At 37.0% G+C, this 16,540-nt stretch overlaps 1 protein-coding gene across 1 annotated transcript; it reads right to left on the minus strand.

Moving 5' to 3' along the window:
• Nucleotides 1–2,107: 2,107 nt before the first annotated feature.
• Nucleotides 2,108–3,231, minus strand: LOC109102581. Its single transcript, XM_042763064.1, has 4 exons — nt 3,152–3,231; nt 3,009–3,089; nt 2,554–2,836; nt 2,108–2,467 (listed from the first exon to the last, which is right to left on the minus strand). Exons 1-4 carry the CDS (start codon nt 3,229–3,231, stop codon nt 2,108–2,110), a joined length of 804 nt encoding a protein of 267 aa, XP_042618998.1.
• Nucleotides 3,232–16,540: the final 13,309 nt, after the last annotated feature.

Here is a 16,540-nt window from a genome sequence, read left to right on the forward strand (position 1 = left end):
TGCAGAAAATTAGCTCTATGACCAACAAAAGTTTATGATTCTTATGATAATCTTCACAAATTAACACAGCTTTTATGAATTTTGAATCTTAAATAACTAGTAACCAGAAGAAAAAAATCTAAACGGGCTATAAGCGAATTAGATCACAGTCACATGACTTCAACGTCACCACCATTAGCTTCTGACAACTCTTATGGTCTTTATTTAAAAAGGTTTGAGTTAGAATAGTTGGAATGAATCCAATTATAAACGCCAAGGGGTTGTGAAGGCAACTAGTGAGTAGATGAGTTTGCCTGTTCGGTTTGATGTTTACAGTTTTTTCCAATTGCTAATATCCCTTTATCCAATCTGTAGTCACATTTTCAAACCTCTACTCAATTAGCAGAACATCAGTCTGTTGTGACCATACCATTAACAAAATGTGTGTTGTTTTCACAAAATAATCAGTCAATTAACACGTTTCTAAAATGGTTAAATTTTCTTTTCACACAAAGCTTACCCCATACCAAAATCATGGATCATGGAAATTTTTTTTTTTACAAATGCTTAAACACAGCATGTCAGAAATGAAGACCCTAATGTTCCAAACTTTAAATATAGTGTAAAACCTCTACTTCTGCAACAACAGCAACTAAAAACTATAAAAAGAAATCTCTATGTAAAATATTGTAACAACTGATAATCAGTAAGTAACAGATCAGACTGATTTTAGACAGTATGTTGCCAAGAATTAACACATTCAACACTTAAAAATGTCAAATGGGGTTCAGCTGAAGGTAATTAAATTACAAAAAAACAATGGATTTTTATATTGTCTATATGCAGGAACTGAAACATGACAAGTCATGCAGTTTTTGTAAAGCCATCAGCTGTTAGTATTTTGACAGTCACTGTGCTATGATTGACTGTATGTTCCTGTTGGATAGAAAGGTAGTTCAAATGTTTTGACCAAATGACTCGATTTTGAATCGGGTTTGCTGTGTTTTTAAAGAGTTAGTATGTGTTGGAAAAGGTATTCAGCATTTTTAAATGTAGAGTTTGTATTTAACAAAATGTGGTTTGGGCCAGAAAATTAAGTATTTGTGACCCTGAAGCACAAACCCAGTCATAAGGGTCAATTTCTCGAATTTGAGATTTATACTGTTCATAAGCTTTCCATTGATGTATGGTTTGTTAGGATCGGACGATATTTGACAATACAGAATTTTTATCGGACAATACAGAATCAGAGAGAGATAAAATAATGTCTTGGAGAGGGAGAGGAATAATTGTAGGAGGTAGATAAGTAGTTGGATCAGAAAAAGGGAGACGGGGTATGGGAGAGAAGTGAGAATGTGTGTTGGGCTTTTGTTGGCATTTTTATGTTTGTTTGTTTTTTCCCACATGTGAAACCTATGAAAGTTACAGTTTTTCTCGATTGCTTAAACACATTTGCCCACTCTGACATCACATTTTCAAAACCGTTAACACACAGGATAAAACTGAAGCTCAATGGCCAAAATGACTCATTTTGTTAGCAAAATGCTCTAACACTCACAAAAAAATTAAAAACATGCAACATAAGCAAATATTTCCATCAAACACCACAACTTGTGGTCAAATTAATTTATTCTTTCAACTCAATCATTACACAATGGACAACAAAATACAAAATGCAGCCATCAATATGAAATATGATACTTTACAAACTCAAATGGATACTGGAAAAAAAAAAGCTACCAAAAGAAACTTATGGGTGGAAATACCTTTTAAAAAAAAAAAAAAAAAAAAAAAAAAGAAAGATATATACATTTTATCTTTCACATTTAGTCCATTCGTTCTAGACGATTATGCCACAGGTTCTCATCAACATCGCATTGAATGTTTTCCCTTGCAATGCACCGAGGGAAATATCTCCTTGCATGGCGTATCCATCCCTGGCAGTCCTCTGCACCTATTGCCAGGCAACCAGCATTCATTGCCTCCAGGAGGGGCATCTGCTCATATGGCCGGTGATCATACACCTTCCACCTCCAAGCAGAGAAGAACTCCTCGATTGGGTTCAGAAAAGGCGAGTATGCAGGGAGGAATTGCATCATAATACGAGGCTGTGCAGCAAACCATTCATTCACAAGGCGAGAGTGGTGGAAAGCCACATTGTCCCAAATTTATGACATACAGAGTCATGGCCAGGCCTCAACAGCCCTCTCTCTTCGGGTGGAATCAGTAATTCTTTCAATGCATCAAGAAATGTGATGAGGCGTTCTGTATTGTATGGGCCAATAGTTGGTATGTGGCAAAGGACTCCATCATTGGAGATGGCAGCACACATGGTGATATTGGCACCCCTCTGACCTGGCACTGTGACAGTGGCCCTCTGCCCAATGATGTTCCTCCCGCGTCGCCTCACTTTACAGAGGTTGAAGCCGGCTTCATCCACAAAAATGAATTTGTGATGTGCCCCTTCAGCTTCAAGCTCCATTATTCTCTAAGAGAAAGAGCAAATTCATAAAGCAAATTATTCCAGTCGCATATAACTATGGTAAACAAGGTATTACAAAAAAAAATCTGTACCTGCATATACTGGAATCGTGCCTCCTTTACGATGTCAGAGTTTCTTTGAAATGGAACTCTGTACAGCTGCTTCATTCTGACATGGTTTCGTTTAAGGACTCGATCTATAGTTGCCAAACTCACACTGTTTATATTTCTAAATGCTCCCTGATCTGCAATTACTGCTGCCTGGATTTCACGCAGTCTGATTGCATTGTTTGCCACTACCATATCTACAATGGCAGACTCCTGTTCAATACTAAATATCTTTCCTCTGCCACCAGTGTGTGGCAATGTGTGGATTCTATAAAGTAAAAGCAAAAAGCATGTCAAAATTGACATTACTGTATGACAGTCAAATAAATGGGATTGATAAAACATCTGCATTACTGTAGACACAGTTTGTTCTGCTAACAGGGCAATACAGTAAAGCTGAAATACACAGTGGTATACATTACAGTAACACTGTGAATTACCTGTTCTCATTCCAAAAAAGCCCGACAATAGATGCCACAGTGCTCCGACTCAGAATGGGCTGGACCCTTTGTCCAGCATTTCTAAAGGACAAGCCATGATTGATGACATGGTCAATAATTGTTGCCCGAATTTCATTTGAAACTTGAGCTGGATTTTGTCCTCTTGCTGCTGCAGCTCCTCCACCACGCATACAAACTCCTCTTCCTCGGGCCCCTCTGCCATGGCCTCTTACTCTCCTTCCGTGCCTATGGCCTCTTTGATCCATGCTTGCAAATAGCAACACAGAGGTGGCATCTTTTATAGATGGATGAGGACTGATTGCTGATTGAAGAGTTGTGCAAATGAGTTTCACACAGGTGCATAGAGATTTATAATTATGCAAGTAGTTTCTATCAGCTGTGAATAGATTTTTTTCTTTTGTTCAACATAGTGAATCCAATAGAGTTTGGGGCCTTTCAATGAGATCTGTGGTAACTGTTTTGAAAAAGGGTGTGAAAAATGTGTGAAACAAATGAAAAAAGTGTTAAAACATTTGCAAGAGAAGACTTCTGCTGTGCTAATAATGTGATGATGAAGATCAAGCGGATCCCAGTTTCATTTAGTGTGTCTTAGCAAATGAGAAAAACTGTATTTCTGCCATGGTAAGGGTAATTGTGACTTTATCTCTGACTAGTTCTGACTAGTCCAATAATAGAAGTCCGAATTGTGAGATAAAAAGGTCACAGTTACTGTTTTTACTTTTTTATCCTGTGATGGAAATAAGCTTGCAAGGCCATGTATGTTGTAATTTTTGTTGATCACTGGCATCAGCTACCATGGGGCACCATCCACATCCAACCCCCACCCACTGGAGAGCAACTTCAATCAAGGTTCCAACTGAATTGGGGAAAATATGGGACCCTATTTTTTTTCAATTTTACATTCTATACAGTAATGACTCATTCAGCTTTAAATAGTATGTTGCCAAGGATTAACACATTCAACACTTACAAATGTAAAATTGGTTTCAGTTGAAGGTAAACTGAAGGCTAAATTACAAAAACTATTTTTATCTATTATATGCAGGTATAACTGAAATGTGACAAGTAATGCAGTTTTTGTAAAGCCATCAACCTTTAGTATTTTGACACTCACTGTGTGATGATTGACTGTACTGTATGTTTCTGTTGGATAGAAACTAGTGCTAATGTTTTGACCAAATGACTCGATTAGGTATTTATTGTATGTAGAAAAAGGTATTTATGAATATGTAGAAAAAATGTATTCAGCATTTTGAAATGTAGAGTTTGTATTTATTTAACAAAATGTGGTTTTGGCCACAAAATTAACTATTTGGCTAATTGTGTGATGCAGGTGTGTTGCTGTGTCAAGAGTTTAGAAAAAGTTTTAATATATTTACAGTAGGAAATTCACAAAATATCTCAATGGAACATGATCTTTATATTCTTATGATTTTTGGCATAAAATATCATTTACTTGTGTATTTTATGTAATTGAATAAATGTGAAAATGTCTTGTCAACCACAGACCTTATTTCAGACATTTAACCAAAAACCCATTCCTAACATCCACTGACCCTTTAGCATTTGCTTATGTAATTGTCTCGAATGAAGCTGATGTACACCACCTGCAACAAAAGCTTGAGTTATCACAAATCTCATGGGAATGCTGTGGAAAACCTAGACTTCCAGCGGCCAGTTTCATGCTGTGTTCTCTTAAGGTCAGATGAAGGGGTTGATTATTGGTCCCTTCCTATTCCTTGACCTGATTATTTTTATGAGATTATATGTGTGTGTCTAACCTAACCCAGTTTATGGTGCTGAGCCACTAGAAGTCATGCAGTAAAGCTGAGTTTGTCTTTGCTAACACAATCACGCCGGTTGACCTTCCTCCATTCAGAATGGATGCAGGCTCAGATAACAGCTGATTGGCAGCATGTGTAAAAGCAAGGGGCGCCCAGCATCTCAGAGAGTAAACGCACCGCACCAACTCTGACATAACCTGATCCTGCCCTGACGAGACTCACACACAGTCATACATCAGTGCCAGACAGCCGGCACAACCGTACACACACATACACACACTCGAGCACTGAAGAACAACACATTTGAAACAGCCTTGTGTGACACTTAAATCAACTAACAGCTGCTGAAATAGGATATCATAGATAGATAGATAGATAGATAGATAGATAGATAGATAGATAGATAGATAGATCAATCTCTCTACTAAGAACTAATAAATTCCCTCTGTGTTTTATATGTCATGTTGAGAAAGGCATTGTAAAGAGATCTTAGGTGCCAAACCATTCTAATATCAGTTTATTAAAATAATTTTAGACACATAATCATGTCTTTCCAAGTGTGTGATGAATTTGAGACTAGCCTTTGATTCATTACACAATCAAAGCCTTTAAAAGACGAGTCGGGTTACTGAGTTGGTTGTTTTTAATAATGAAAGTCATAATGTCCTCATATAATAGTATTAGTAGATGAAGAAATGAAAATATCTCATAACATAATGAAGCCATACTGCAGTCATTTTTGGCATCACAAAAAAAAATGGTACAATAACACTACAACAATCAGATAAATCATATTTTATTCTCAGATTGCTGGCCTTGAATACCATGCATATCAATGAATGGAAACGATTTGCAACTTTACGTTTCCATTTGTAGGAATGTGACAATATCAAGAGCCAATCAGCATAGAACAATCCATTACAATGACATGTCTCAGAGGTCACTTAAAATTACTTTTTTCATAGGATTGAATTTTGTTTTGCATATTGTTTGTCTAGCTCACTCAAGGACAAACTAATTCCTTCTGTGATTGGTCTTGCATGTGTCTGAACATGTGCACATTCATGAGTTTGACCTACCTTGTCACCATTCAAGTAAACAGCAGGGAAACACATTTGAATCACATTACCAGATGAAAGTCAAGACAAGGCTTTCTTTGCAATGCATTGGTTGGTTCTACTGTAGTCTAGCCTCACCTGATGTGAAGAGAGTCAGCTCTTCCAAACCCTACTGATCTGTCCACCTAGATAGATTTTTTGGCACTGAAGCATGGACTAAGGAGTTCAGATATACCTTAAGAAAGCTTTCTGTTAGCATTAACCCGATGGGAGGGCATGACAGAGCAGGGCCATGCAAATGTTTTTAAATAGCATGAGATTCCAGCAACAGCCAAAGACCCCATTACAGCTACATGTTGTTCAGGGGCATGTCCTCCAAGGCAGCAGTAGAGGAAACACCTCCTCAGAAAATTGGATGAGAAAATAATCCATAAAACACTGCAAATATTACATAATGTGACTTAAAAAGCATATAAATCACTTGTTATTCTAAAGTTACACTGTCCAACAGTCCAGTATTGCTTAAATTGTTACTGCCTTGAGATGAATGTGAAAATGCTTAAAATCACTAACTGATTAGATTTATGGTTGGTTTTAATATATAGAACATTAATTACATATATGTAAAAATTCAAAATAGATAATTATTGTTGTTGTTGTTGTTGTTTGTTTTTGATAGTGTAATTAATGTTTATTTAACCCGTGTTCTGTCTATTTGTCCTACCCTGTCAGATTTTGCTACCTCCCATTAAAACAGCGGGTAGTACAATTCGACAGCGAAAAATTCTACCTGTAAAATTATGGTTTATTAACGTCTACACCTTCCACAACCCTAAACCTACACTTACAGTAATACAAATACAGTAATTATGTGTTATATTCGCGGTTGTAGCTAGAAGGGATACAGCTACAGGAAACCAAAAATATTTTTTTCTACCTATTAGATTGTGTTTTATTAAAGTCTACATCTACCCCAACCCTAAACTTACCCTATACATTAATGCAGATACATTAAATATTGTTGTTCAACATGAGAAAAAGGACGCGATATTGATGTGCGCATGTGCAGTAAACCCTGGTAGGACAATCTGACAGGTAAGACAAAATGTCAGGACACCGGAAAATGTGACAACATTAAATGTAACTGAGACATGAATTTACATTTGAATTATTAAAAAAAAAAAAAAACAACGAGGACTTTGCCTGCTCATTTCAGAGCACCATCTGTATGCCACTAGTGTAAAGTAGGTAATACTGTATATAGTGTATTTGTAAAGAAATTAATATTTTTTATATGTATATTTTTAAGAAATTAACATTGTTGAAATAAAAGGTTTTTCAGTTGTACTTACACTTTCACAACTACTCTATGTATCTTAATGTCTGTTGGAATTGGTTGGCACTCGGGTCTTGCAATGTTTGAGAAGTGACGTACTGTACTCAGTTGGCTGTCAGTGCAGTGTGAATTGCCCTGTGGTGTAAATTTAGTATATTCTTTCTGTAATAATAGATACTCTTTTTTTAAAGGTATGCTAAAGTGTACTTCTTTTTCACAAGGGAACGCAATACAAGAATGCACAGCTGCATTTTTAATCCAAAATGGTGAAATGAGTCAAAAAAAAAAATGTAGATAACTGTGTATTTAAGATGATATTGGCCGAGTGTGTAGAAATATATGATTCAAGCAAGAGAGAGATTCACATACCTCAGGCGGCGAACATGACATCTTTATAAGTGAAGTAATTTAATTGTGGCACCATAAATCACACTGTTGCTCTCTTTGTTTTAGTCCTTAGTAATACTGCAGTCCAATTAAACTAATTGCGAGTTCTGTGTTTTTATTTTATTCTGTAATTGGACATTAGAACCTGGGAACATATATCTTGGAGTGTAATTATTCATTTGAAACACTTCTTAATATGCTAATGTCTTAATTTAAACCGCTGTCGCCATGGCAGTAACCGGAACAATAAAGAATATTGATTTAGAGAGATTCTTGTCCAATCTAGAATATTATGTATCCTGGTGTGGGTATAGTGATCACTGAACAGGGAGGGGAGGGCAGTAGAGGAACCACAACCTAAAAGTAGTGTGCCGGTATGGTACTGCGATGATATACATATGCCAAGGTATAACATTTTTGCATCTATTCAAAAATAGATGGTTGATAATGGTAGATAATGTTGGTATGATATACTGTAATAATACCATATTAATAATAATAATTGTGTGTGTGTATATATATATATATATATATATATATATATATATATATATATTTAGCTAAATTGTTGGCAGAGAGAGCTCAATGTGTTACAGCTATAAGAAAACACATGCTAAAAAAAGAAAACATATTCATTAGTTTGACAACACATGCTCCAAATACTCACAGTGCAAACAAATACAGAAACACACTCAAATACTCACAACACAACCAAATACAGAAATGCCATGCAAATATTTACAACACAAATAAATACAGAAATGATTTGCAATTACCCACAATGCAAATAAATACAGAAACACACTGCAAATACTCACAATGCAAACAAATACAGAAACGTGTTGCAAATACTCACAACACAACCAAATACAGAAACATGCTCAAACACTCACAATGCACCCAAATACACAAACACACTGCAAATACTCACAACACAACCGAATAAAGAAACATGATCAAATATTCACAACACAGCCAAAAACAGAAATACCGTCAAATACTCACAATGCAACCAAATACAGAAATGCACTGCAAATATTCTCAACACAACCAAATACAGAAACACACTGCAAATACTCACAACACAACCAAATAAAGAAACATGATCAGAATTTGATTTGATCAGAATGATTTCAGAATTGTAATTAAAAAACATTCAAGGTTCACAAAAATAAATTCCATAATTTTTAATTAATGGTTAACACAGGTCAAAATAAACTGCATTTGAAGGTATGGATGATATTTTTGTTGTGGTGTGTGCTATTTGCAGCACGATTCTGTATTTGGTTTGTATTGTGTTTGCTGAGAGTTTCTGTATTTGGTTGTGTTGTGAGTATCTGCAGTGTGTTTCTGTATTTGGTCTTTTCTATTTGCATGTTTTCTTCAGTTGCAATGTGTTGATCTCTCCCGGCCACCGTAAAATTGCCGCTCAATGCACCCCAAAATGTCAAATACAAGTACACTAAAACATACACATGGTCTTGAACTGCCATCCAAAACCCATTCCTGCTCCAATCATTATAACTCCCTCCTGGAACCGGTCTGGAGAGTTGCCATGGTAACATCTATCCAATTAAGTGAGGTCAGGAACCTTTGTCTGTCTTGCCAAAGAGAGAGAGAGAGAGAGAGAGTAGTTGAACTAATACAAAGCTAAATTATTTCTGTGTGAATTTTCCGACTGTGTAAATACTTTACTTGTGTATGTGTTTTATGTTGTGAAGACTGTGTTCTGTGAAAATCATCTGTAAGCTACTCAACCTTACAAGTCCTGAACCTCACATTAGCATTGGCACAGTGAAGCCAGACAGAATTAGCTATTGATTAGGACAACAAAGTAAGAGAGTAAAGGTGAGAGAGAGAGAAAGGCTGGCGCCAAAGAGGAGGAAATATTCGAGTGCTGCGATTTACTACTTGGGTTCTTAACAGCCTACAATCCCCACTGGAGCCAATTTACACTCACACACACACACAGGACACACACACAGTGTCTGCAACAGTCAATAATGGAAATTGGATGTCCCTCTACATCGCCATGGCGACACCCCCACCTCCTCATTAAAGCACCTTGAAAGTTTTAGGCCAATCCATGATCCTGATAGATTCCCAATGGACTCGAGATCCTCACGTAACCAAGCCTGAATCTTAGACAGGTTACCTGTGTTTCAGAATTAATGTCACAACAGAATTAAACACACATTTAAAATGCCAGTTACATAAAGCACAGCACAAATCCCCACTTATGCGATCACAGATATAAAAGACGTTATGCACAAAGTGTCTGTCTGTCATGTCCATTCAGAGCTGTCATGGTTAAGGACATATTCTCATTATTCTCACTGGTTGTTCTGTCTGTGGTGAGAAAGGACCTCTGTTCCCATGAGGCATCACTGTCCCAAAGACACAAAAATACACTCTTTTAGAATGATTTTAAAGACAAGAAATCAAAGTTGGAAATGGGAAAAATACTTCCGGAGAATGCTGAAAAAAATGGGTGGTCACTCTTGAACTTTATTCCATTTGGTGCCACTAGCGGCACAGAAAAACTCTACACCTTTAATAACATCATGAAGAAAACCACAGAAATACTGATACAGGATACAACACTGGTACACTCAGATATGGGGCTGAAATCATCTGCGACAGGCAGTGTGAGCAGTGATGCCATCAAATACAAGCATTACAGCTAAATTATGGCTCCATCATCAGTGGCGCAGTGACAGCTTCATAAACTTTGATTTAATCAGATGGGGGAAATTGAAGCATTATATGAGATAATGTAAGGCTGAGTGGTGATATATCTACAGAGCTGGCCACCCACGTCTCCTATCAGAATTCATAACGTCCTCTCACTGGACACCGCACCAGTATTTAACACCAAAACCTGAACTTCATCCAAGAAGCCCTGAAATAAGCGGAAGACAAAGAGAGAGATCAACAAGGAAAAAGAGTGAGAAAAGTGTGTGTGTGTGTGTGTGTGTGTGTGTGTGTGTGTGTGTGTGTGTGTGTGTGTGTGTGTGTGTGTGTGTGTGTGTGTGTGTGTGTGTGTGTGTGTGTGTGTGTGTGTGTGTGTGTGTGTGTGTGTGTGCACATTAATTAATTGAGGTTGAGACCAGTCTGTGCAAATTGGAGCGTGATGGAGACACTGGCCCCTGTGCTGCTGGGGTCAATGTCATCCCTTTGTTTTTGTCTTCTAATGCAATCAATGAAGTTCTTCCACTATCTATTGAAAGTCAAAGTGGACGTATCTGCCGAGCGGCTGAGGGCTCTGTCAGATAGGAGAATCAAGCCCATATTTCTTACAGTCATGTTGCGCCCGCGCTCAGTCTTGTCTGTGCGCTCGCTCCTAATATACAAAAGGATCTATTGAAATATGCATGAGGGCCATGATGGCAGCTCTAAAAATACTCTCAGATGGGGAATACATCGACAGCCCTGTCATTGAGCTCTCCTTGAGATACAGCATCACACCTGATCCAGCGAGACTGATCTTTCTCCCTTACTCCCAGCACACCCTCTGTCAGAAACACTCTGTCCTACATGAATACGCACAAGCACACACTACTCACACATGAACACACAGTGGCTTTGGTCCAAACGCTGCGGAGCTGCCTCACTGTCTGCTGGCCATGTAGGCAGCTGTCTTCTAACGAACCTTATAAACTCACTTGAAAGACTCTTCATGGGCTTAAACTCACACAAACACCTAAGTATGTAGACTAACACTTAAGAAGGACTTAAGTACACCTTTCTATACCATTTTACAAGCACTTTTATTTTCTTTGAAATATGGTTAAAGTGTACAGTTGAATGTACTGACAACCATTTATGGTAAATTAAAAATATATTTTAATGACAATTTAACTGAAACCTACAGTATATGTCACGTATTTAAATCTATAATTGCACATTTGTAATGATAAAGTTGAAATTAAGTACACTTAAAATATATAAACTTATAAACTAAATGTAATATCAAATAATACAGTTAAAATTATAATCAAGTACTTTTACATGTGCTTTAATGTTAGTCAACGCATCAAAATAAATGTGCTTTTTCAAAGCATGACAACAGATTATAATTACATAATGCATAATTAATTCAAATGTACTTTGACAATATTACAAAGTGCACTTTTCAAAATTAAATTAACACACTAACACTTTTTATGTGTACTTAAGTAGCAATTTATTTCATTAATATTGTATGCAAGTACTTAAAAATATCTTTTTCAGATTTGAAATTGAAGATCACCTTCAATACAACTGAGCGCTCATCTTTTCACAAGGGGAAAAAACTGAGCCTTTTGAAATGCATTCAGGGATTGCATTATCTAAGATAATGTCACATTGTAATTATTGCATTTCTGAAATAAGTGCATGTAAATACCACCAAAATGTCATAATTAGCAGTGGGAAAATTCATTGAGCCCTGACTTCAAAGAATCACGGAAGCTAATTGCTATTTAACACAATAATTTATAATTTACTTAGCATGCATTATGTACTGTTGATTAAAAAAAATACAACTCATTCAGCCAGTTTATGAAGTGACAGATGAAAACAAGCAAATTTCATTTCCCATCATTGTCTATAGCTGTGAAAAAAAAGATAAATACATAATACATCACATTATACACTTAATGCACACCTTTTGGTTTACATTTTATTTTAATTAGTGCAATATTCCTGTCTATGTTGAGAAGTTAATAAGAGAAAAAGAAATATTAAATTGCCTTACTATTATTCCAACCAATATCACATCACAATTATGATTTTTCTAAATTACAAGAAAGAGCTCCTAAGGAGGAATTTCCCAGAAATTTCCCGCTCCAGTCCTCAGTCAGATGGACTCTGTTAAAGGAACGCAGCGCTGCGAGCTCCCCTACAGTGCGGGGTGGGATTCGGCTCCGGTAACACCTCTGTAATTGGGCTGATTTTTCCGGATCCGGTGTGAAATATGCCTGTGTGACTTTAATAAGTTCCAGAGTGTGTGTCTGCATGCAGCTACTCCCCTGGTGCAGCTGAGAGTTCACCAACATTTATCACCTCCGTATCCAGCAACACTCAGCTTAAAGCAGACTAATGCCTTCCTGCTCCTGTGGCCGCTCAGTTGCCTGCACATCCAGGCCAACAAATAGGCCTCTAATAGTTATCTATGGAGCCCCAAATATGCCTCTAATAGTTATCTATGGACCCCCTCGCACCCAATGAAAAGTCACATTCATTTGGTTGCTCTACGAAAGTTCAGGGTAAGTGGATCAATTGAAGCAGACTACAAATTCAGCAGGTTTACACAAACTACCAGCTGTAAAGTTGAGCTTGAGTGATTATCCAAGATCTATTCGCTCTTGCTTTGCCTGACGTCATTCTGAACTCATTACAGCACACGTACTGGAAAATACAACCTTGGCACATGACTATGCTTGCTAATGAGCCTCAGATTGATTTTTAATTAGTAACACTTTTAGATCAGGGCCAATCACATTGGCCTTTTCTTGCATAACTAATCTGCAGGAGAGTGGGTATTCATAGGACATGAAGAGTGGCTAAAAGTTTAAGATTGAACTCATGTTCAAATGACAATATTACTAATTTCACCTCCAGGCTGAACCTTGAACTGATCCAGGGAGGAATGGAAAGAATTAATGCTCTTCCAGCCCAGATAACATGTACTCATTTAAAGGACAAGAGATCAGAAAGATGCTTCTATATTGCTGTTACATGTTTTTTTATATTACATGATGCTGAAAATGTCGGATTAACTAACATTCTTAAAAAAATGAATCAAATATAGAGCTGCAAAGAACATTTTAGATGTGTTGTGTTGAGTAGTAAAGGCAGCAGTATTCACTCCCCCTCCACTTCAACTCAAACTAGAGTTAGTTTCTCTATACAGGGGCATGTGTGATATTTGAGAGGTGCAGCTTGTTTCTCAGGAGGCACAGAATCCCTTTGTGGAGATCAGGTTATCAATAAAGGAAGGAGACTCTGTAACACTCATTTATTACGGTAATTAAGTAACAAATCCAATTATTCTTACAGGACCCTCAGAGAAACTTCACTCTGAGCAATATGCTACTAGGGGCACTTTGCGTCTGTCCAGTTTTGCCACATTTAGCAGGAAACATAATACTTTGGACCAACTTAAAAATGACTCTAATTTGTTACAGCCACATGTAGTAGTTTTTCTAAAATTATATTTATAGTTTGGTTCAAACCTTACATTTTGATTTAATATTATTCAAAAATATTCATACAGAGTAAAAGGAACTTGTTATAAAGACTATACCATACGTAATCAAGCCAAAATGTTATTTGAACTAGGCCAGTATATTAGAATGTGTGTGTGTGTGTGTGTGTGTGTGTGTGTGTGTGTGTGTGTGTGTGTGTGTGTGTGTGTGTGTGTGTGTGTGTGTGTGTGTGTGTGTGTGTGTGTGTGTGTGTGTGTGTGTGTGTGTGTGTGTGTGTGTTTTTGTGACATATCAGGACACAACTTTGTATAATGACATGGGTATGACAGGTATTACAAGAAGAAGGTGACTTGTGAGGACATTACCACATGTCCCCATTTTTCAAAACGCTTATAAACCATACAGAATGAGTTTTTTTTTAGAAAGTTTCCTGTAAGGGGTAGGGTTAGGTTTAGGGTTGGTGTAGGGCGATTTGTACAGTTTGTACAGTATAAAAACCATTACGCCTATGGAATGTCCCAACAATTCACAAAAACAAACGTGTGTGTGTGTGTGTGTGTGTGTGTGTGTGTGTATGTGTGTGTGTGGATAGACAGATTTTCTTTACTCCTGTATAGGAGAAGGATTTGGCAGAGTCAACTGATATATGACATTTTCCTGTGTTTTTAGCGGTGAACAGAAACAGTGTCTCCGATCCACTATAAAGAGAAAGAGGTCAGTTCAGAGCAGGACAGTACAAGGTCCCTCACGAGTGACTCTTGACAAAGCAGAAGAACACAGCTCAGATTAATCCCAGCGGGCGATAGGGTGCTGAGACCCTGTTTCAATGGGGTAATGATCGGGAGTAATAAATGTGCTCCCTGATTCCTCTTCAGTGTCTCCTCACAAAGGCCAGAGCGGTTTTAATTTAAAAGGAGTGGGAAGACGTAGGGACAGACAGAGCCAATAGAGATCGATTCTGAAGTGACACAATGAATGTACCGGGAGAGAGCGGAGCTATTCTATCCATCACATCTGAATACATTCAATTAACTCCCACTAAACGTACAGTTGCAGGTTTCTCCTCTTTGCACAGGTCTTCATTGCCTCCCTCACTCGCGCCACTGCTCTCTTATTTCAATAAAAATGCAAATATGGACAGTCAGGAGGAGAGGAGAAATGATCATCGGCAAAGAAACATTTTATAGCCTCACTTTCAGACTAATGACCGCTGGGCAATTTTCTTCAGAAAACAGTAAAAAAGACATTAGCATATAATCTCCTGAGATTTTGAATGTGTAAATCTAATGATGTCTTTGCGGTGGAATTTACACTGAATTAGACATTTGGAGAGTTCATAAGCTTGTTAATATTTTAAGTTGAAAAATAAAGCATTTAATATTTTTCGTATCGTAAACTACTAAATTCTACCAAACAGCCCTTTACAAAAATTTATTCCAAAGTGCGGTAATGGATTCAGATGATAATGACTTTCTATTCATCAAAGAATTCTGGAAAAACATGTATCACTGTTTCCACAAAAATATTTAGCAGCACAATTGTGCCAAGTATTACTGTGCATTAAAATAAACAAGTAAATCAAGTTACTCATTTTAGGTAATGTATTCTGACTACTTTTTAGATTACTTTTATCTAATTTGTTTTAAACTGACCATTAAACGATACATTGATATAAAAAAAATAATAATAATAATAAAATGCATTAAAAATTACATTAAACCAGGTTACCCAAATTAGGCTTAATTTAAGAACTGCAGTTGGTTTGTGAGTTGATAAAAAAAAAAAAAAATTAATAATTAAAAGTTGATTTTCAAATTTACTTAAATGCCCATTCTAAGTACATTGTGAATATAGTCAAAGCTAAATGGTATGACACACAGCAGGATTTTTAGTAAGGACATTTTTAAATAAAATAAAAAAGAAGAATTGGGTAGAATCAATAAATTATGGATGATTTACTGCCATTGTGTGAATAATATGTAATCATGTAATCCCTAAAAATTCCACTGTAATCTTATTATGAGCATTCTAAAATGTAATATATTCTAATTATGAGTGCTTGATCTGTGAAATCTGATTACATAATCATGATTGCATATAATCAGTTACTACCCAACATTGACAGTAACAGATGATAGTTTGCCTTTCATGAAATAGTAGAGTAGTCTGGTACATTGGATATGCGGCGAAATCTCACCATGTTTGCATCTCTACACTGTAAAATCCTTAATGTTGGAACACCTGGGCTGAGGTCATGTGACTGTGTTGCCAGGGCAATGAGAACAATGAGAGTTCTCCTTGGCCCATTTGTTATAATGCGTTGATTCTCACCCGTAGTGCAGCCAGGGTCCCCTGAGTGTCATTAGCAGGCTGTGAGCCATTGACCTTTGATGACTACTTGGAAACCATAGTCTTAAGCAGAGTAATCAAGGCAGAGTCATTGATTGACTGGCCAAGCGACTGCTGATTACTCAACTCATCAAATCTATATTAGTACACAAAGCACAGTCACATTGCCAATCTTTAATTATTCAGCACAGAGTGTTTATTTGTTTTGTAACTATCACCATGTGGTGTGATCCTGGAAATAGTGCAATTTGCCTAAAAGTGAAGACAGAGTTTCTTCCCAGCCAGTCTGAAGGTACAGTACACTTTCACAATCCATCTAGGTTCATCATCAATAATCCCACTGAGTTCAGCCAGAAATCGTGGGGTAATCATTGATGACCAGCTGACCTTTAAATACCACATTACA

Source organism: Cyprinus carpio, chromosome A9 (assembly GCF_018340385.1).
Source record: "Cyprinus carpio isolate SPL01 chromosome A9, ASM1834038v1, whole genome shotgun sequence".
Taxonomy (NCBI): Eukaryota; Metazoa; Chordata; class Actinopteri; order Cypriniformes; family Cyprinidae; genus Cyprinus; species Cyprinus carpio.